Raw genomic sequence first — 22,917 nt, forward strand, 5'->3', positions numbered from 1 at the left:
ATGCAGGACAGGGGTCCCTCTGAGAGCTACCCAGACTCCCAAAAAACTGAGGAGTTTGGGGTTTGACCTGAGTCCTGTTCATCCATAAAATAGTTTCACATAATAAAACCATAAAGCCCCTGGGCCTTCTGGTGCTCCATCACTTCTCTCAGGGTCAGAAGAACTAGGAAATGTTAGGATCAGAGGCCACTTGCTGAGTTGGCCAGATCAGAGCAGGGGGTAGACCAGGCTGGGCCAGGGCTGGCGTTTCTGTAATGAATCCATGAGTTCTGCCCAGTACCCGTCCAGCTGGATCAGAGACCTTGATTTCAAAGAGGTCACCACTGGAGAGTGGGAGAGTTCAATGCAATCCATCCCACAACTGGAAAAAAAAAAACCACAGATCCTGGAGTGGCACCAGCAGGACCACTTGTTCACATAACAGGATGAGGTAGCTGCTTCCACTTGGGTCCGTGCCCCTCTACAGACCCCATGGTCACTTTTTTTGGCAAGAGTCCACCTGCCTAGGGACGGCCTCTTCGGATCCCTGAAGAAGGGGTTCCATTAGTTCTCTTGCAGCTGGGCAGGGTGCCTGGCCATGGTCAGTCTCCAAGAACAGGACAAAACACATCCCCAGGCCCCTGCTGTCAGCTTGTGCCCACAGCACACACAGCACACACAGCACATAGCCAAGCAGCAGTGGCCCTAAAACATGCAGCTGCTGCAATGCCAGCGGGTGAGCAGGTGCGCCCCAAGCAGCTCAGGAGGGTGAAGCACCACAGGCAGGCTCAGTAGAGTCCCTGGCAGAAGTGGGTACCAGAGGAAAAGCCCTCCGCAACCTCCCATCTCCCTAGGAGCCTGCTGATCAGCGAGCAGGTGGGCCTTGGCCATGGCCAGAGAAAAACTCCAAGTGGTTAGAAATCCCAACAACTGTGCCACATAGTTTTTCTGCTGAGGAAGGGTCCAAAGCCACCAGCCTGAGAGTGTGAGGGACACGAGCTCACAGGCAGCCCCCAGAGGTCCCAGGGCCAGGCCATGGTGAGTACAGCCCAGCATTTCTTGGAGTGCTCTGTGGGCCCCTTATACCCCCTGGGGGCAGAGAGCTGCTTAAAAGGCAGATTACCGGGCCCCACCCAACCCCTGAATCAGAGTCCCTGGTGAGGCCCTGGCATCTGTGATTCAATCAGTTACACATGTGGTTCTGATGCCCGTGGAAGCATGGGGACCACCGCTGGAAAGCCTGAATTCAGCATTGTCATCCCTCATTCCCTCTGAGAGACACGCATGGTTTCCTCCCAGTCCCAGCAAGAGGGCCGGGGTCAACATGGGAGAGGAGGAGGAACGCCAGAGGCTGAGGCTAAAAGGCTGGGCCAGGACTCGAGAGCCCCATCTGGTCACACTGCCCAGAGCAGGGCTGGGACGCACGGGTCCTGCCATATGGAGAGGCTACTGGGGGGAGTGGGGGCTTCATAACCAAAGCCCCCTTCCCTAAAGCAGTGCATGCTGCCCCTTCTGAACTGCAGGAAGCAGCAATGAGCTGTTCCTGGGCTTCTGCCTGGGCCGCTCCTCCAGCCTGGATCACCTGTCCTGTCTCCTCTAGCTCCTAAGCCCAGCTCCAACTCACCGCTCTCAGAGGCGTCTCTGATTGGTCTCATCAGTCCCTACCCCTATCAGGCACACAGCCAGGCTGGACACAGGCTCATGTTTACGTAAAGGCATTTTTGTCTTCATTATGTTTTGAAGGGCATGATAGTTTAGCTTTGAAAATTGTACCACACTGATCATGATGACCAGCATTTTGTCTTCATTTTTGACAAACTGTTTCCCATTCAGTGTCTCCTATGGACCGTAAAGGTTCACTGAGCACAGATTAGGTCTTCCTGTTCCAATGTATCCCGTACCACAACTGAAGATATGGACTAGGCACACAGTAGGTGTTGTAAATGCTTCGCTTTTTGGCTAGCAAGACATTAAGGCTGTTTTCCACAGCCCACCCCTGGAGGCCCATCCCTGGAAACAGCAGGCTGAGAGAGACCTGCTCAGTCCCAGGCTTGCTCAGGACTCAGGGAGCCCATCTTGGTCTGAGGAATGGCTGCCTGAGGACTCAGGTGTGGGTGTTCCTCCGGCCAGCATGCCTCTCCCAGAGTGGATCCCCCAAGCCCAGAAAAGGTGGGAGGCACTGGGAAAGTCCCCTCTCTTGTCCCCACCCTGCCCATGCAGGAATGGCCCCAGGTGGAGCTCTTCTGCCCCGCTACATCTTTTAAAAGGAGCTTGAGGCTGGGCATGGTGGCTCACACCTGTAATCCCAGCACTTTAGGAGGCCGAGGCAGGTGGATCACTTGAGGCCAGGAGTTTGAGACCAGCCTGGGCAACATGACGAAACCCCATCTCTACAAAAATACAAAAATTAGCCAGGCATGATGGTGCATGCCTGTAATCCCAGCTACCTGGGAGGCTGAAGCAGAAAATTGCTTGAACCCAGGAAACAGAGGGTACAGTGAGCCGAGATAGGGCCACTGTACTCCAGCCTGGGCGAAAGAGTGAGACTCTGCCTCAAAAGAATAATTAATAAAAATAAAAATAAAAGTAGCCTGAGAGGGACGCCGTCCCCTCTGCTCAGTCAGGGCCTGTAAGAAGCTGTCCCCATGAAACTGCAAATCTCAGCACGGACAGACACTGCCTCTTGGTGGCTTCTGCAGAACAACAGGGAAGGAGCATGGGTGCCATAGGAAAGAAGGAACCAGATGACCTATCCTCCTCACAGCCTCACGGGCTCCCCTCCAGGAAATAAGCAGAATGGCTTCTACTCCAGGCAGAAACACCAGGAAAGCTGAATGCATGGATGGCACCGTGTGAGGCCCTGGAGAGAAGCCTTCCAGGCCGCTCTGGCTTAGCCACAGCAGCCCCCACTCTCCACTGCCCCAGAGCAGAGAGGACTGCGCGGGCTGAGGCCTGGTCTGAGCATCGGTCCCAGAAGGTGGGGAGAGCAAGTGGATCTGATCCAGGCTCCACCTCTAAGCAAGTGGCTGGGCTACCTGGAGTGTGGCGTTGAGAGGACTCTGAAGCCCAGTCTGAGCCCGTGAGCATCAGGATCAATCGACCAGGTCTGCCATAGCAAGGGGGTGGGGGGAGCACCTGTGCCAGGTACCAGCCGTGCCCATCCCGGGCTTAGGGCTGCCAACAGCAATGTCTACAAGTCACCTCCTGTTTCGGGATGACCTGGGCTTCTGGCTCCCCTCTCACCACACATTCCGAGGAATCCCTGGGACCCAGACGTGAGTCCTAGGCCTGGCCCTCACTACCCTGCTCCCTCCCTCCCACCCTCCCTGAAGGGGTCTCCGGGCCCTGACTGAGGTGAGCGACACCCCCGGTCCCCTCACCTTGGGCTGGAAGGACACTCGGTGCTTGGCAGGCTCGACCTCCGGCTTGGCCTCCTCCCCCGAGTCCTCGCTGTAGCTCTCGAACTCACTGGAGCTCCAGCCTAGGTCCTCCGCCTGCCGAGGGGCCCCAGCCCGGTGCGCATCCTCGTAGAGCAGGTTCCTCTCTGCCCCTGCTGGCCAAGCGGCAGCCGGTGAGCCCAGGCCCTGAGGCCAAGCCTACCAGACTTCCAGCTTCAGACCCAATTTCTGAACCCAGGTGGGACGAGGGGGGGTCAGGGAGAACGTGGGGGCCCTGGGGCTCCAGCTCTACCTCCTCAACCATGAAACGAAGATGATAATACATCTTCCCCCTCATAGGGCAAGGAGGGCCTGAGAAAATGGGGAAAACCCAAGAAATGGGTCAGATGTGCACAAGCCCGCTCACTTCCTTTTGCTCCCAGCACTGCTTTTGTATGGTCTCAGCGCTCATTCTGAGCCTCCTTGGCAATTTTGTTTTAGAGACAGGGTCTCATTGTCTAGCCCAGGCTGGAGTGCAGTGGTACAATCATAGCTCACTGTGGCCTCAAACTCCTGGGCTCAAGAGATCCTCCCATCTCAGCTTCCCAGGTAGCCGGGACTACAGGTGTGCACCATCACACCCAGCTAATTTTTTAATTTTTTGTAGAGACGGAGTCTTGTTATGTTGCCCAGGCTGGTCTTGAGCTCCTGGACTCAAGTGATCCTCCTGCCACGGCCTCCCAAAGTGCCAGGGTTACAGGCGTGAGCCACCACACCCAGCCGAGCCACCACACGTGGCCTGTTTCTTACTGGAAAAGAGAAGACCCGGAGCCAAGTCCTGGCTCAGGCCCTCAGCATCCTCAGGAATGAAACAGAGATTGTTGGGGCCTCAGGGCTCCTCACCCCAAATCTGAGTTCACGTGCAGCCTGGGATCTTCCAGTAGGGGGCGCAGCTGGCCCAGAGTCCAGGAGCTCCTTTCCTTCCTAAGCCTGCGGGAAATGCCTTGGACTGAAAACTTGGGGACAAAAAGCTAAGAGTCTGGAGGGACAGGTCCCACAAGGGCCAGGGCACTCGTGGGGCCCATTCAACTGGGCTATGAGATGCCACTTGAAGCCTGAGGTGGGAAAGCCACTGTCCCGAGGCCGGAACACAGGGTCCCAGCCCCAGCTCCGTCACTGGAGGATCTTGGGCGAGGCCCTTTGCCCCACTGGGTTTCATTTCTTCATCTGTTACCTGGAGAACTGCAGACCTCACGGAAGTGGGGTCAGACGCCAAAAAGTACATGAAGATGAAAATGCTTTTGTCATCACAGAAGAAATATAGCATTGGGAAGGGTTTTTTTTTTGTTTTTTTTTTTTTTTTAAAAAAAGGAATCTGACTGGTCGCGGTGGCTCACACCTGTAATCCCACCACTTTGGGAGGCTGAGATGGGTGGATCGCCTGAGGTCAGGAGTTCAAGACCAGCCTGGCCAACATGATGAAACCCCATCTCTACTAAAAATACAAAAACTAGCCGGGTGTGGTGGCACGCACCTGTAGTCCCAGCTACTCAGGAGGCTGAGGCAGGAGAATTGCTTGAACCCAGGAGGCGGAAGCTGCAGTGAGCCGAGACCGTGCCACTGAACTCCAGCCTGGGTGACAGAGAGAGACAACATCTCAAAAAAAAAAAAAGAAGAAGAAGAAGAAAAGAAATCTGCTCAGAAACGACTGTGCTGAAAAACTGCGAGCTTTGGTCATCAGAGACCTCTCTGCAAAATGCGGCTAATAATAAGTGGACAAGTTGAGTAATAAAACAGGCACGGAGCTCTTGGCAAAGTGCCTGACACACAGCACGCACTTGGCTGAGAGCAGTAGGCCGTCACTCATGGTGGCTCTGGGGGAGCTTGGGTGTCAGTCCATAGACCCAGGGCCCCCCAGCTTCACCCCACAGGAAAGGTGGGGTGCGAGAGGTTGGGGGCAAGAGTGTCAGCCAAAGAACAAAACAGATGTGCCAAAGCTTAGTGGGAGACGGGTCCCAGAACCAGGAGGGAACATGAGGCTATTTTTAAGCAAAAGATAATGGTAACTAATGTCTTTAGAGAGTGGAGCAGCTGCGACCTTCAGAAGGCCAGGCTGATTGTCCTGTTATTGCAGTGGAGGCCCCTCAACTAGTGGCCAAAGAGGCAGAGTTCTCAGGGTAGCCCTGAGGAGGAACCCTGGCAGCATGTGGCAGGTCCACGCCTCCACAGGGCTGAGCCGTGCACCCAACCACCTCCATCCTCGGTGTGCCACGGCTCCCAGCGGCCCTGTGCAGACAGCAGGGTGTGAATGATTACTCCTCCTATTAGACAGATGGGAGAGATGTGGCTGGCCACAGTAAGACAGTGAGCGGGGCCAGGGTTCTGCACCACCTTCCGTTGAAGTCCCCGCCATCTACACATATAGAAATATCCTCTCCAGTGGAGACAGAGTCACAGAACTCTTGTGCCTGTGTGCAGCCCGAGGGCCAACTCCTCAGCTTTCAGGGACCACATAAGGGTCCCCTCATGCTTCCTGCTCAGTGTCCTCATCAATTACCTCATGGAATCCACGCTACCACCCTAAGACTGGCTATTATTGCCCCAGTTCTACAGATGGGTCAACTGAGGCCCGGAGAGATTGGTCAGGACCCCGTGTGACCCTCCCCAAAGGCCTGTGAGCTGGGGATTTTCCTGCTTTATGTGAAGAAGCCAAGGCACAAAGGCACAAAGCCCTGTGCCCAAATCAATGGCAGAGCTGGCCCGAGCTCCTCTCCAAGCTCCTGCTGAGCCCACATCAGCCCCAGGCAGGCCAGTGCTGGGACCCTCGGCAGGCATAACACTAACAACAACAGCAACAGCGGCCCTGTGTGAAAAGCATCTCCAAAACTCCACCCTGCAGTGAGCTTTGTGCAGCCTTGTCGCAAATGATCCTCCCACAGCCCAGCATATGGGGATCCTGGGGTGGGTACTGTGGTCCTCATTTGCAGGCTCAGAGCTAGGGTGCAAACACAGGCTGTGTGACACCCAGGCCATGAACATGCCACATCTTCCCAGACCCTGAGGACAGTGAAGACAGGAGCCAGGGACTTAGTGACTTGATTGAATTCAGGTGGGAAATAGGCCAAATGGGTTAAACAACAACTGAGGCCCCTCAGCCGCTCAGACCTCCCAGCTCTGGGACTTTTCTGAGACTCCTTTGCCTCCTAATACAGTGGGAATCCATTGCTCCCTGGACTCAAGTGAGCTACAAACAGGAAAATGTGCTCCAAGCACATCCCAGGCTTGCTAAAGGGATAAGCATATCCTTGGCCCAGGTGTCCCCGTTCCTGAGACAGGAGTCAGGAGTGTGGCTCTGGGGCCCTCGGGCCTTGCCGTGTTCTCTGTGTGTCTCTCCCATTGCGCTCTGTGCTGCTCAAGGATGGTGAGAGCTGCCCCATCAGACTCGGAGCTCCTCAAAAGCAGGGGCTGTGCTTCCCCATTGGACGGAGAGCCCCTGAAAACAGGAAGAATCGCATAGTAGGAAAAGAAGTCGCTGTTCAAATCCTGGCTGTGTACTCTGGGGCTGGTGATTTAACCTCTTCATCGTGGGAGCCATAAATAAGCCTGGCCCTGCTGACCTCAAGGGGTCGTGGGATCAGTGGGATCAAATGTGCCTCATCTGTCATAAAATGCCACAGAAATCCTCCTGGGGTAGGGGACAGAGCATTGAACTTGGGGTCAGAATGACCCACATTCAAATCCTAGCCCTGCCTCTGCCGTTCCCTTGTCTGTAAAATGAGAAGGTAACATCCCAAAGTCTTGAAGCCATTACATGATTGAAAATATGCTTGGCCTAACGTGTCCAAGCAAAGACGGCTCTTCCTGTTAATTGCCAATGAACAGTCCTCTCTCCCATCAGGTGAGTTCCAGCAAGACTCGCCCCAGGCCCGCCCCATCTCCCTTCTGCGGCCACAATCGCCTGCCTGCCTGCCCACCTCAGCCCTCAACCCAGAGCAGGGCGCAGGGCTTTGCAAAGCTTTATCTGCTTCACCCTTTGAGTGTAACAGTCTGTCGTCTTCCCCAACAGCCCCGGAAAGCCTGGAGTATGGCCCCATTTTCCTGAGGGAGGAACCAAGGCTTAGAAAGGTGATTACCTGCCCGGGGACCCACAGCCGGAGCATGGCCCTGCCCATGATGCCCAAGCCCTGCCCGGCCCCGGTGGCCACGCCCTCAGCCATCTCCAGATTCTCCCCGATGACTACAGTTGTTTCTAAAGACAAGAAGGAGGGGCACTTGGCCAGGTGGGGACAGAAGGAAACGGAAAGAGACAACCCTCCCCAGTCCCAGCCTCCCTCCCCTGTCCCCAAGAGAAACAGGGAAGCACTGCAGACATACCGGGCTGATGCACATCTGGGCTCTCGCAGGGGACGTCGTCATAAATCACATCCTCTTCCAGGGCGGGGAAAGTGAACCGGTCAACTGGGAGGGAAGGGGGGAGAGAGAGCACCAACGTGGGCTGTGGCAGCCTGGCCAGAGGTGCTGCAGATGACATCAGGACTGCACCAGCTGGTGGCATGCAGCACCCTCCTTTCTGATAGCCCAGCCCAGCCCTTAGCTCCGCCAGCTGCTCTCAGGGGATGCCGGCTCCCTCGCTTCTCCCCGCCCCCCACCCCCTCCAAGGCGCCCTCCCAGTGACCGCACAGTCCCCACCTGGCTCCCTGCTGCCCGCAGGCCTGCCCATCTGGCTAATGGACAGCTGCTTCCGGCCCCTGCAGGGAGCATGACGCAGTCCAGCACCTGTGCCCTGGCCCTAGCATCCTCAGTCACCCAGGACCCCGGGGCTAGACCCTCGTCACTGAGCAGTGCTAGGACTTGGAAAACCAGCCCCCACCCCTGATGGGAGCCGGTCCTTGACCCACAGGCCTTCCAGGAAGAAGTCACGAGACCCACTGGCCTGTGATGCTTCCCTAGGTCCTGGGCCCCTAGAGCCCTGTCAGAGCCCCCTCTTCCTCCCCACACCAGCTCCCAGGCCTGCCCACCTCTCTCTAGACCCCTAGTTCCCACCCTCAGACTTCCTGTCCTACAAGACCACGATAGCCTCCCAGCAGGCTCCACCCTTCCCCACCTGGTCTCCTACACTGCCCCCACCCCAGTGCAACAGGACTGAAAGGCAAAGGCAGCCACATCACTGGCCTTCCTTCTGTGGCTTCCTATTGCCTTGAGAACCTTAAGCACTGCCTCTGGGGCCCTGAGGAGCTGCAGGGCCCGCAGCCACACCTCACCCCATAACGCTCCCCCACACCCCACAGATGAGGCCCTTGCTGCTTCCCGGGAGTCAGGGGTCCTCCTGCCCTCAGGCCCTTGTACAAGTTGGCCCCTCTGTCTGGGACCCTCTTTCCCCCACCCCTGCTGCCTCCCTCTCTTTCTGCAGGGCTCATCTGGGCAGGCACCTTCCCATGGCAAGGTGTCTGGTTCTGTTAACAGAGGGACCTCATTCTGGTCCCCAGGGCACTCCCACCACTGGGCCGCCCTGGCCTGTTGTGGGAACTTCGTAAGTATTTGAGGAGCAGATGAAAAACTGGGTGTGTCAGCTGATCCTGGACCTTGGCTCTTGGGGGCGGTGGTTGGTCCTCCAGGGCCACAGCAGCCCCCGGTGAGGATGAACCCTGGGCTCACAGGAGCCCACATCAGCTCTCTTGGGTTAGAAAGACTAGAATATCCTGGAGCTTGCTACCTGGGGTGGGCGGTGGGCCAGAGGGGAGACTTACTGCGACGGGAACTCTTCCGCTTCCAGCTGGAGTGCCGGGCCCCGGAGAGGGCTGCGTCCGCTGCATCCCCATTGCTCACCCAGGCTGGCACCCTGCGGGCAAGAGATGGCACTGCAGAGGTGTCCAGAGGTGGCTCCCAGAAGCCTCTGGCAGCCCCTCACCTGGTCAGCGGGACATGATGGGCAAAAGTGGGCTGAGGGCCAGGCTGCTGGGGAGACCTGAGGTGGAGTTGGCCTCAGACAAGCCCCCAGGCTCCTCATCTTTAGAAGGCGTGCATAAGGTTGGGCTGGCACTTCACGAGAGCATGAAGATCAACCTTGTTCACAGTGATAAGCACCAAGCACTCTCCGCAAGGGGGCTGTCTCGTCTCTCCCTAGTGCAGACTCAAAGGGAACCTCCACCTCTCCACTCTCCCACATACAACAGAAGGGGCAGGATGGGGGATCCCTGCCTCTTGAAAGAAACAAGGACTTGGCTGGGCACGGTAGCTCATGCCTGTAATCACAGCACTTTGGGAGGCCAAGGCATGTGGATCACTTGAGGTCAGGAGTTCAAGACCAGCCTGGCCAACATGGTGGAACTCCATCTCTACTAAAAATACAAAAATTAGCCAGGCGTGGTGGTGCATGCCTGTAGCCCCAGCTACTCAGGAGGCTGGTGCACAAGAATCACCTGAACCCAGAAGAGGAAGGTTGCAGTGACCCAAGATCATGCCACTACACTCCAGCTTGGATGACAAAACGACACTCCATCAAAAAAAGGAAAAAGAAACAAGACTTGCAAAGCTTCAAAAGACTATAAGTGGGAGGTAGAGCTTAGTCCCTCATGCACACATGAGGATGGGCTGGCCCAGTGAGTCCCTTCCACAGAGCAGACATGCAAATGGGAAACAGCAGAGAAGCCCAGCAGACACGTCCCGAACCAAGAGACCCAGGTGAGCATCTGTAGAGACGCCACGCAGGTGCCATGTGTCCTGATAAGACGTCATGAAATGGGTACTTCACCTCCATGGTGTTTTTATCCAAAACCCATAACCCCAGTCTAATCACAGAGAAGACACCAGACAAAATCGGAGTGGGGAACATTGTACCGAATACCTGGCATTACTCCTCAAGACTCTTTTTGTTTTTTTAGGTTTTTTTTTTTTGTTTGTTTGTTTGTTTGTTTGTTTGTTTTTTTGAGACAGAGTCTCGCTCTGTCGCCCAGGCTTCAGGGCAGTGGTGCGATCTCGGCTCACTGCAACCTCTGCCTCCCAGGTTCAAGCAATCCTCCCACCTCAGTCTCCCAAGTAGCTGGAATTACAGGCATGCGCCACCACACCCAGCTAATTTTTGCACTTTTGGTAGAGATGGGGTTTCACCATGTTGGCCAGGTTGGTCTCAAACTCCTGAACTCAAGTGATCCACCCACCTCAGCCTCCCAAAGTGCTGGGATTACAGGAGTGAGTCACCACACCTAAACATCACTCCTCAATATTCTCAAGGTCTTGGAAATCAAGGAAAGACTGAGAAACTGCCACGGGCTGGAGCAGGCTACAGAGACATGACAGTTAAGCGCGATGTGGGATCCCAGATTGGATCCTGGGTCAAAAAATAAACATAAGTAGGAAAACTGATGAAATCCACACAAAATCTGTTTAGTGAATGGTAATGTGCCAACGTAGGTCTCAGCTTTGACAACTGTGCCAAGACCATGTGAGATGCTCATAGCAGGGAAGCTGGATGAGGGGTATGTGGAGCTCTATGTTCCATCTTCAGAACATCTCTGAAAATCTAAAGCTATTCTAACGTGAATTTTTTTGAAGTCCAGGTTCAAAAAAACAAAACAAAGACCAAAGACCACTTATGCCAACCTAGAGGGCAGAGGCCTTAGACTGTCAAGAGAACAGCACCGTTGCCAAAGAATCAACTTGAACTTCCCTTCCTGGCACCCGAGCCTGTAGCAGATGAAGAGTAGGACAGGGCAGGGGAAGAGGGAGGGGAGGAGGCTGCGAGGAGGGATCTCCACTGTTGAGCACCTCCTGTGAGCCAGGCCCTCTGCCTCACCTTCCCAGCACCACACAGGATCCTGGCATCTTCTGCATTCTGCAGGGAAGTAGAAGAACCTGCCCAAGATCACTCTGCCAGGGAGTGGCAGGGCCAGACCATGAGGCCAGCTTGTCTAGCTCCCAAGCTGGGCTCTGAGTGCCGCCCTCCACTCCCTCTCAGATAATAAGCAGAGCGGTGGTGGTGGCGAGAATGCTCCTGCCTGTCCTATCCGGTGCAGCAGCCACCAGCCACGTGGCTATTGAGCACTTGACATGTGGCTAGTGGGACTAAGGAACTTAATTTTTAACTCTATTTGATTTCAAGTAATTTAATTTTAAATAGCTACACATGACTAGTGGCCACTGGACTGGGTGGTGCAGGTCTAAGTCACCTGCCCTATTAGAGGAGCAAGTGTCAGCTCACATTTCACTGCCAGAAGTCAGCAGTGTCACCCCAGGGCAAGGAAGGCAGCGCATTTGGTCCTGGGGAGACACTTTCCACCAATGACAGGAAGTAAAGGCCAAGAGAGGACAGGGCTTCTCTGGACCAGGAAGGTGGGTGATGGGCTGATGGGAGCTACCTGAACCCCGATTTCTAACAGCTGCTTCGCTGAGCCGCCACCTCCTCAACACAGAAACATCCTGAAGGCGCCACATCAGTTGCTCGGAATTGCTCAGACAGAACCAAACTGTTCCGGCTGGAACAGACGTGAGCTTAGAAGAGGTTGGCTGGACAGTCTCCCGGCCACAGGTCCTCTTTGCTCTGATATGTGGCCATGACAGTGACTGTGACAAAGCATCCGCCATGCACTGCTTGCTCTGCTTTACATGTAATTGCACATTTTTTTTTCTTTTTCTTTTTCTTTTTTGACAGTCTCACTTGGTCACCCAGGCTGGAGTGCAGCAGCACGATCTCAGCTCACTGCAACCTCTACCTCCCGGATTTAAGCAATTCTCCCATCTTAGCCTTCCAAGTAGCTGGGACTACAGGCACGCGCCACTATGCCCACCTAATTTTTGTATTTTTAGTAGAGATGGGGTTTCGCCACGTTGGCCAGGCTGGTCTCGAACTCCTGACCTCAGGTGATCTGCCCACCTTGGCCTCCCAAAGTGCTGGGAGTGAGCCAACAAGCCCGGCCTGCACATTTAATTTTGCAGGAACACACCGGAGGCAGGTGTTGTTACCCCTATTCTACAGGTGGGGAAACTGAGCCTCACAAAGTTTCAATTACCCAGAAATCACTCAGCTAATTAGTGGGAGCTGGGATCTTACACTACGTCTACCTGCAAAGCTTCTATTGTTTCAACCAGACCACCTGGAAGTCGAGAACTTGCATGTAGACATTCACCTACATCACAGGCTTGCTGTGGCATATGGTTACCTCAGCTCTTGCCTGTTTAGCTACCATTTCATAAAAAAAAAAGAGAGAGAGAGAGCAGTAGCCTTCGGCACACTCAGAGGCGCAAGTTCAAGTCTCCATCTGCTATGGTATGAATGTCTGTGTTCCCCTGACAAAAAAAGTCCATGTGTTAAAATCCTCACCCCCAAGGTGATAGTATTAGGCGGTGGGGCCTTTGCAGAGGTGATTAGGTCATAAGAGCAGAGCCCCCAGGGGTGGGATTAGTGCCCATATAAAAGAGGCCCTAGAGAGCTCCTCTGCCCTTTCTACCATGTAAGGACACAGTGAGAAGGTGTCATCTATGATCAGGAAATGAGCCCTCATCAGACACTGAATCTGCTGGCACCCTGATCTTGGACCTCCCAGCCTTGAGAACTGTGAGGAATAAGTTTCTCTTAGGCAGAGCATGGTGGCTCACGCCTCTAATCCCTGAACTTCGGAAGGTTAAGGTGGGTGGATCACTGGAGGTCAGGAGTTTGAGACCAGCCTGGCCAATATGGTGAAACTCTGTCTCTACCACAAATACAAAAATTAGCCAGGCATGGTGGTACATGCCTGTAATCCCAGCTACTCAGGAGGCTGAGATGGGACAATCGCTTGAACCCGGGAAGCGGAGGTTGCAGTGAGCTGGGATCGTGCCACTGCACTCCAGCCTGAGAGACAGGGCAATACTTCATCTCAAAAAAAAAAAAAAAGTTTCTCTTGTTTATAAGCCACCCAATCTATGGCACTGTCTTACAGCAGCCCAAATGAAACTCAGACACTGTCCAAGAGAAAGCGTAACACCCAGCTCAAAGGCTGCAGCACGCTTTAACCGAAAGAATGCAGTTTAACCAAGAGAACACCAGAGAAAGCCCCATGTAAACTGTAAAGGTGACGTGGAGGTGGGCAGAGGCATCACTGGGTGAGGTCAGGCAACTTCAGGAGGGATTTGGAAACACCTGATGAGCCGACTCATAGGCAGGGGGAGGTTCCTCCTCGCTGCACCTTATCAAAACCCAGTGAGCGACCAGCCCAGGTACTGGCTCTGGTGTACTGGGCTGGGGAATGGGGGTCCCCACAGCATAGAGAGGTCACTTCCTGCCCACCCCCACTACCCAAGTCACCTGACCAGCAAGTGGCACAGCGGCAGTTTGAACCCCGGTGATCTGTCTGCAAAGCCTTGCTCTCAGGACCACCTCCGCTGCCTCCCTAGACTGGAGCAGGTGTTCCTCGGGCCGATGAGATGGGGAAAGGGCTTCCCAGGCAGGGGAAGAGGAATAAAGTTGGGGGAGCAGGGACACGAGCAACGTTCCAGCTCAAGACACGCATGCAAAGAGGGCACGGCAAGAAATGAGGCTGGGGGCCCCTCCTGTACCCGTGACCCTCCCTGCTGCCTGCCAAGGCCCTGGACCCACCCTGTACCCACCCGGAGCAGCCTCTCCCAGCCGCTGGCCATGGAAGCCACGCAGGGCTGCCATGTCTAATTCTCCCTGTGAACAAACACTCCTTCAGGAGCCTCCGGGTCATAAAAGAGCCATAAAAACCAGTAAGAGGCAATTATCTCACCCTTATCTGAGCTTCCTGCTCTCCTAATGCCTCTCAGCTTGCCAATGAGAGTAAGGCCAGCAACCTGAATGCAAAGGAAAGAAGCTGAATCCATGGTGAGGGGCAGGAGATGGGGAGGAAAAGGCAGACAGACGCAGAGGCAGGGAAGAGAGGAAAGGACCTCTCCCAGCACCCCCAAGCAGCAACCTACATTGCCGGCAGAGGAGTTCAAGTGCACCAGAAGGCCACCTGGTGCGTTTCTGGTCCACAGAGCTCCAAGCACCTTTTTGCCCCACCTCTTCTCTCTCCAAAGAGCAGCAGGGCAGGGAGGGGTAGGTCCCCATGTGCCACCACGCCCATCTACTTTTTTTTGTATTTTTAGTTGAGACAGGGTTTCATCATGTTGGCCAGGCTCGTCTTGAACTCCTGACCTCAGGTGACCCACCTGCCTAGGATCCGCCTAGTACTCCCAAAGTACTGGGATTACAGGCATGAGCCACCGCGCCGGGCCCCCAGCCTGTTTTAAAGATAAGAAGCCCCACTCCAGAGAATGGCACCTGCCACCCCTGCAGGGGCTGGTACAGGCCCCAGTTTCTCAGTGAACCTCCAAGGGTCCCTTCCCAGAGGCTGCACCATGTGGGTGGTCGGGGAGGAGACCCCCAAAACCAGAACAAGCTAAGGATTCCTGGCCAGCATGGTCCGCACGCACAAGCATTCTGGGGCCCTTGCCAGGACAAGGCATAACAAATATGAGAAAGGAAAGAACTTCACCTTTGGGGATGGGACTAGAAAGGACTGGAATGACATTTGCCTTATAAGGCCTCAAGGAAAACCCAAGCTGCAGCACAGGGAGGGACAGGACAGGAGAGTTTGCGTAGGACAGCCCCACAGTGTCACTGCCCGCCTCGGAAACTCCCCCCAGCATGATGGCCCGATCAAGAGACACAAAGGAAAGGGAAGAACACGCAGCCCAGGTTCAGCCTGCTGCCGGGTCTCTTTTTGGCCCTGGCCACTTGACCTGGTTGTACAGCATGTCAAAGCTGAGGACCTTAGAGAGCATCTGGCTTGGCAGCCCACTAGAGTCAGCAGGGCGCCCCTAGAAGATGTGGGCTCCAGGGCCCCTGCCCCAGAGACTCTGACTGTTGGTCAGGGGTAAGCTCCCTGCAGGCTGCAGCATGCAGCCAGGGTTGAGAACCAGGGCTCCCAGGAGTGAGGGGGGTAAAAGTAAGCACCCCGGGGCCACGACCTGGGATATGACTGTGGCTCAGCCACTTGGCTGTGTGCACGGGGACAAGTTACTGAATGTGGACCAGGGTGAAGTATCAGTCCTACTTCCAGCTGTGAGGATTCAGTGAGATGATGCAGATAAAGCACTTAGCATTTCTCCATGCCTCAATTTCCATATCTGTAAAATGAGGCAACACTACCTCCCTCACAGGGTTCTGGTACAGAGTAAATAAAGAAGGCATGTAAATCCTCTGGCACAGGGGCTGGCACGTGGTACGGCCTCATGTGTGCTGCTTCCCCGCCCCCTCCTTCCCTCTGCCTCTCCTCCAGGCACGGGGGCCTCACCTGCATGTGTTCCCTCTTCCCTCTGTGGCCGCCCATCCTGTGCACAGAGGGCTTCCAGGACCCCGTGTGTCTCTCCTGTGCCACCCCACACATGGTCACAGATTCCGTTACTGGATGAGTAGAGAGCAGTGAGAAGCCCCCCAGGGGAAGTCTCAGAGCGGCCCTCAGGTGGCATCATATCACGTACCTCAGCAGGGAGTGAGTGTCGAGGCCTCTGGGGAGCCATCTCTGTACAGGTGGCCCCCCACACACATGCTGGGCCAAAGCCCAGCCTCTGGCCTCCTGCTCTGTGGCATATGCACCTCCCTCCCTGACATCTCAGGGGCCCCAGGGCTCGGTCAGACATGGAGAGGCCCTGCACCCCTGGCAAGAATGTATCGAGAGCCATGTGGGTTGTTGCAAAACAATACAAGTTCCCCTGGGGAAATGCTCATGATATGTAATTAGCTTTAAAAAAAAAAAAAAAAAAAAGGTGAGCCACGAAACAGCATGTGCAATAAACCACAGTTCTATAAAAACAATCATGCATACTTGCATACATGCCTAGCAAAGAAGCTGGACAGAAACACACCATGGTAGGATTAAAAGTTGCTTTTAGTCTATCATTTTCTGTACTTTCTAATTTTTCTACAACAAACTGTATTTTTTTTAAAAAGGAAGAGAGAGGAGGAGGTAGGGAGGAGGGATGGACTGAAGAGCATCTCAGGTAATGCTAAGCAATGCACAGGCCAGGGAGGGGTCCCTTGTGCCTGGAGTCAGCCCCAGACAGATCCACACCCTTTGGAGACAGTGACAATGAGCAGCTCACTGAGTAAGCACCTAATCTCTCCCATCTCATTTCATCCCCACCAACAGTGCCATCCGGTGAGTCTCATCACCCTGCTTTACAGAGATTAGCAACTGAGGGGGCCGGGTATGGTGGCTCACACCTATAATCCTAGCACTTTGGGAAGCCAAGGCAGGCAGATCACTTGAGGTCAGGAGTTTGAAACCAGCCTGGTCAACAGGGTGAGACCCTGTTTCTACTAAAAATAGAAAAAAATTAGCCGGGCATGGTGGCGGGTGCCTGTAATCCCAGCTACTCGGGAGGCCGAGGCAGAAGAATCACTTGAACCCAGGGGGTAGAGCAGAGGTTGGAGTGAGCCAAGATCACGCCACTGCACTCCAGCCTGGGCGACAGAGACTCCATCTCAAAAAAAGAAAAAGAAAGAAAAGAAAAGAAAAGAAACTGAGGGTTAGGCAGAGAAGCCAAAGAGCATGTCCTGGGTCATGCAGCTAACATGTAGGGCAGGCGGGATCCAAACCAGCTCTGTGTGGGAGACGGTTGCGCCAGAGGGATTAGAACACAGGTTCTGGAAGCCAGCTGGGGTTAACTCTGGCTCTGCCCATCTTTCTCTGTGACCTTGGGCTGATGTCATGTCCTCTCTGTGCCAGTTCCCACATCTCTAGAATGCAGATTATATCAGCGCCTGTCCTGTGAGAGTGTTGCAAGGATGAATGGCACTGGGGAGGGAAAGCTCTCAGAGCGCAGCATGTAAGAAGTGCTGGGTACATTCAGGCCATTATGATCTGGCCCTAGAGCCAAACACACACACAGGCACATAAAAATAACATGGCCTGGCAGAGCATGTCAGCCCCCATCGCAGTCACTCAGTAAAGAGGTGCTGGATGAAAGGACAGGAAGACGCAAGGGAAGGGCAGGGGAATACCGGCCAGTCAGCAGAGCACCATCCTAGATGCACAGACAGGGCCATAGAGGAAGAGCAAACAGAGCCCCTGGCCTGAGGCTTTGAGCCCAAGCACCATGCCTGCCAGCCCAGCCCCACAGACAAGTGACGCCCTCTCCTGGGTCTGGTCTGCAAAATGGTGCCCACGATAATTTCCTCTTTCCAGGGCTGTCGCGTTAGTTTCCTATGGCTGCTGTAACAGATGACCACGAACTTAGTGACTTACAACACAAATCTATTCTCACAGGTGTGGAAGTCAGAAGGCCGTCAAGGGGTTCGCAGGGCTAAAAGCGAGGTTTCGGCAGGGCTGTGCTCTCACTAAAAGCGAGGTTTCAGCAGGGGCAGCTCCAGGGGAGAAGCCATCCCCCACCTTTCCCAGCCTCGAGAAGCCACCTGCATTCCTTGGTCACAATCCCGTCCTCCATTTCCAAGGCCAGGAGCGTGGCATCTTCCCACCTCTTTCTGACTCTGGCCCTCCTCTCTCCCTCTTGTCACAACCCTTGTGGTGCCACTGGGCCCACGGATAACCCAGGGTCATCTCCCCATCTCAAAACCCCTCACTTAATCACATCTGCCAAGTCCCTTTGCCACGCAGCGTCACAGATTCACAGGTGCTGGGGATGAAGACGCGGAAATCTCCAAGGGGTGGAAGGGCCATGATTCTGCCTCCCACAGTTGTGAGAATCAAAATGAGATGCAAACTGTAAAGTCCGTGCACGTGTAGGCTGTTAGTATTGTTGCACCATCTCTGCCAGGCACTGGGATAAAAAACGAGTGAGGCAGAGTCCCACCGCTACAGGGATGCAGGGAGGAACATCACAGGATTCCTTGAAGGCATATTTATACCATGAAGAGATGCGCCAACCAGGTACCCTGCAAGTGCCTTTTTCAGTGAAGAGGCTGTGGGGGTCCTCAAAGGGCCTGGGATCCAAAGGTCCTGGCTCTGACTGGAAACTGGGAGCCCTTGTTTCTACCCTCGGAGGAGGAAAAGAAGGAAAGAAAACACAAAAACCAGCTTGCCCAATTTATGGATTTGGCAAGGGACCTTTAAAGAAAGATTTCTAATGGAAAGAAAGACCTGGTCCCCATAACCCTCCCATGGGGGACTCCATGGGCAGAGAGCCGGTATCTGCCATGCCTCACGTCCCGCATGGACCCTGCGGGACAGGACACAGGAGGCTCAAATGTTCCAGATTTGGGAAACAGCACATGTAAGGAGAAGCCCAGGATTCCAAACAACTCCAGACTAGGTCTGCGGCAATCTGGAAAATCTTGAAGATTTCCTCCAGACGCTGCAGACCCACTCCGGCCTTGCTGACCTGCCCTTCCCATGAGCCCCTATGTCCCCCACACCTAGCAGTCTCAGAAGCCACAGGCCACCAGCGCCCTGTTTCCATCCTGTGCCAATACTGCTTTGCTGAGCCTGGTCTCCTCTTGGCCTGATCCTCTCAGCCCCTGATACATCCAGGGAGGATGAGTCTCCCTGTCCTCTCCCAGAATACGGCTGCCCCATCCCTTCCCCTGGCTCCAGGCCCCAATGAGAGACACTAGCCAACAGGCAGTACAACCGTCTTATCCAGAAAAGCCCAGGAAGGGGTAGGCCAGGTACCTTCAGGGAGCCCATGAGAATCCCTGCGACCAGGGCCAGGAGCCAAAACCCTGACCCACAGAAAAGTGCTGAGGTCACAGGGGGTTAAAGGCAAAACTAAACAGGAAAAGCAAACAACTCCAGAGGGGGCCGGAGTCCATGGGGCTATTGCACTCAGAGGTGAGGGGTGCAGGCCTGAGTCCAGGAAAAACACAGGAAGCCAGCGATCTGTGGCGCTCACGTTTCCCAGGCACTGCTGGGTACTCAGGGCTGCTCTTTCAACCACGACTCCCCCAGCGAGAGCTCAGGGTGGAGATGAGTGCACGTGCTTCAGAGTCCACCAGGAGAAGCAAACCCTGTGGGCCTCAGTAGACAGCTTTGAGGGCAGACAGTCCTAGTCCCAGCCCTGCCATTTACTAGCTCCATGAGATTTGGGTAAATTACTTCAGTTCTCTAAGCCTCAGCTGCTCATCTGCAAAATGGGCATATTCAATAGTTCCTGTCTTCTAGGGCTCCTAGGGGTACAAGTAATAAGATAATACGGGCCAGATGCAGTGGTTCATGCCTGTAATCCCAGCACTTTGGGACACCAAGGCAGGAGGATTGCTTGAGCCAAGAGTTCAAGACCAGCCTGGGCAACAGAGTGAGACCTCCATCTCTATAAAAAATATGAAAGTTAGGCCGGGCGCGGTGGCTCACGCCTATAATCCCTGCACTTTGGGAGGCCGAGGTGGGTGGATCACCTGAGGTCAGGAGCTCAAGACCAGCCTGGCCAACATGATGAAACCCCATCTCTACTAAAAATACAAAAAATTAGCTCGGTGTGGTGGCACACACCTGTAATCCCAGCTACTCAAGAGGCTAGGCAGGAGAATCACTTGAACCCAGGAGGCAAAGGTTGCAGTGAGCTGAGATGGCGCCACCGCACTCCAGCCTGGGCAACAAGAGCAAAACTGTCTCAGAAAAAAAAAAAAAAAAAAAATAGCCAGGTGTGGTGGCACATGCCTGTAGTCTCAGCTACTCGGGAGGCTAAGGCAGGAGAATCGCTCAAGCCTGGAAGGTCAAGGATGCAGTGAGCCATGATCACAAAACTGCACTCCAGCATGGGCAACAGAGTGAGACCCTGTTTCAAACAACAACAAAAAGAGATAAAGTACACAGAGCACTTAGCACAGCCTGTGGCTCAGCACAGCACCATCAGCACCAGTGAGGTCAGGTGGCTCTAGCCATGTGGCCTTGGGCCACACAACCACTCTGCGCTTCCCTTCCCTGGCCTCTGTCTTGGCCTCTACAGCTGCCAGAGTCAGAATCCAATAGAAACCCTATTGACATGCCATTCGTTTGGGGGTAGGGGGGTGGGGTGGTATTCTTTGGTTGGTTTTGTTTGTTTGTTTGTTTGTTTGTTTTTGAGACAGAGTCTCGCTTTCTCACACAGGCTGGAGTGAAATGGCGCAATCTCGCCTCACTGCAACCTCCACCTCCCAGGTTCAAGCGATTCTCCTGCCTCAGCCTCCCCAGTAGCTGGAATTACAGGCACCGTTCACCAGAACCGGCTAATTTTTGTATTTTTTGTAGAGACGGGGTTTCACCATGTTGGCCAGGCTGGGTCTTGAACTCCTGACCTCAGTGGTCCACCCACCTTGACTTCCCAAAGTGCTGGGATTACAGGCGTGAGCCACTTCACCAGGTCTGACATGCTGTTTGTTTTCTCCTTGCTTCCATGGAACACAGACCCTCCTTGTCCTTCTGTCCATCATTCGTTCAACAAGGACGTCTTTGGCACTCACCCCGTGCCTGCCACTCTGCTAAGCCATGAGGTTTGGCAGCAAACAAAACATCCCCCTCCAAAAAATCAAAAAGTCCCTGTCCCCATAGAGGCAACTGCTGGTGGAGAGACACACCTGCACACCCCTCCGCCCTCACAAGATCTCCATGTTGGGGGAGCGAAGAGCCGGCTCTTTTTGCTCTGCTCTCATGTCAAGGGAAGGGACCTCACCAGGAATCACGCACCAGGCACTGCCGCACAAGCCTCCCCAGGAGGGACCTATGGAACATTCCACCGACTGCTTAGACGCCATTCTCCCAAGAGCTCAGAGATCATCTCTGAGTGGGCAAAAATCTTTCCTCAAAAAATGTACACACAATCAGATCATTCCTATGAAGCCAGCCACACCCTCTCATCAGGGACCAGCGCATGAGCTCCTGGAGGCAGAGAAGCACGGTGGCCCAGCGCCTGGCCTCGGTGTCAGAGGGGCCTTGGTCTCTCTTCTGAATGAGCATCTACTTATCTACATGGAACCCTGAGCACATCGCCTAACTCCTGGGGTCTCCAGGAGGGTAGCTTGAAGGAAGTGAGTGTGCTGACCACCATGTGTGCCAGCCCTGTACCTTTGCTCAGGGGCTTCCTCAGCGGGCACTCCCCCTGCCCCTCTGCCATCCTGAATGGAGAATTTCCATCCACTTGCTGAGCCAGGACCTGGCCCAGAAGTCTTCCCTGATGGCCCCATCCTTGCTCCCCTCCAGTCAGTGTCCCAGCTCCCTGGGCGTCCGTCTCTGTCCCACTCTGACGCATCTGCATCTGCCACCAGACTGCGTTTCTCCACAACTTCACCCCTGGCCCACCCTGGAGATATAAACCCTTGGAAGACTGCAGCCATCACGGCCCTTCCCAGCCCAGGTGCAGGACGAATGGCTGCTGATTCATTTCAGGTCCCTAATCAGGAAGGAGAGGCTGGCCCCTAATTCTGACCTTAATTACACAGTAGCAAGCTCAGGAGAAACCCTCCCCAAGTTCACCCACTCTGGACAGCAAATGAGCACATGAAGGACTTCTCCTCTGGGGGCCTGGGACTGCAACCTGCATCTCTGAAACCTCCCATTGGGTGACACCACCCTGAGAATTAGCCCCTCTTGCTCAGTTTGGGGCACCCCAGGAAGACAAAGCAGGGCTCAGACATGCCTCCCCTCACCAGGGTAGTGAGGATTTAAATTCAGGGTTCCAGATGCTTGGGCCATTCATTTGGAGCCTAGACCCCTCCACTGCTTAGGCAAGGAGGCTCTAAGCACCTGGTCCTGAGAGGCCTCAGCTCCCACCACCTCCAGTTGCCCAATTACCCTTCCAACCCAGACCTGACTTGCAGAAGACAAAGAAGAACTGTGATAAAAAGCAAATGCCTTGATTAGGCACCTACCACGAGGCTGGGCATCTTACCCGATGGCCCATTTTACAGATGAGAAAACCAAAGGGGGACTTGACTGACATGAGGACCTGTGGCCAGTGTGGGGGCCACAGCCAAGACGCAGGCCCTCACCCCAACATCCAGGCTCCTAACCACTAGGCTACACTGCCTCTGACAGGCTCCCAGGCACAGAGGGCAGGGTCCCTAATAGCAACTGTCATAGGAATGGGAATGATATTAACAAGACAAATGGCAACTGCAAAAATAATTACAATGGGCTGCACCCCCCCCACCCTCAAACCCCCTCAACCTCCCCCACTACACACACACACACACACACACACACACACACACACACACACTGGGGACCCTCCAGCCATTCGCTTCTCCAAGACAAACCCAACAGAGGGGGTGCTCTCATTGTTTCCCTTTCAGCCGCAAACAGACTGACACTTGGAGAGTTTCTGTGACTCCTCCAAGGCCACAGAGGTAGGGTTTGGAGCCAGGCCTGCCTCCTGCGGTTTCAGAGGTTTGTGGGCAAAATAAAGGAAAAAGTACCATGAGTTTCTGGAACTGACCTCTTCCCCCAGGGCACAGGGCCTCAGTGAAATGCTTTCCTCCTTAGCCAAAGACCAGTCGGGTCCTCTGGGCCTCAGCTCCACCCCATCCCCACCCACTGCCCCGTGTCTCCCTGTTTCCAACCGCCAAAGCAAAGGAGCAAGGTTCACTTACCCTGTGCCGGGTGGAGCAGCTGCTGGGTCTGGGTCTGCAAAAGAAGAGCAGACAGAGAGCCTC

The 22,917-nt window shown here is 54.6% G+C and overlaps 1 protein-coding gene across 8 annotated transcripts in view; it reads right to left on the reverse strand.

The window, feature by feature from the left end:
* Nucleotides 1-22,917, reverse strand: part of ARHGEF10L (Rho guanine nucleotide exchange factor 10 like) — a 177,453-nt gene that overhangs the window by 86,545 nt on the left and 67,991 nt on the right. For 6 of the 8 annotated variants that reach the window (XM_054679891.2, XM_054679881.2, XM_054679883.2 and 3 more), the window contains 4 exons: nucleotides 22,855-22,888; nucleotides 9,104-9,195; nucleotides 7,731-7,814; nucleotides 3,360-3,532 (listed from right to left, as the gene is read on the reverse strand). In XM_054679891.2, coding sequence (XP_054535866.1) covers nucleotides 3,360-3,532; nucleotides 7,731-7,814; nucleotides 9,104-9,195; nucleotides 22,855-22,888 — 383 coding nt within the window. The remainder of the gene's footprint in view (nucleotides 1-3,359; nucleotides 3,533-7,730; nucleotides 7,815-9,103; nucleotides 9,196-22,854; nucleotides 22,889-22,917) is intronic. The other 2 variants (XM_024356701.2, XM_009449346.5) reach the window with 1 other exon arrangement.

Source organism: Pan troglodytes, chromosome 1 (assembly GCF_028858775.2).
Source record: "Pan troglodytes isolate AG18354 chromosome 1, NHGRI_mPanTro3-v2.0_pri, whole genome shotgun sequence".
NCBI lineage: Eukaryota > Metazoa > Chordata > Mammalia > Primates > Hominidae > Pan > Pan troglodytes.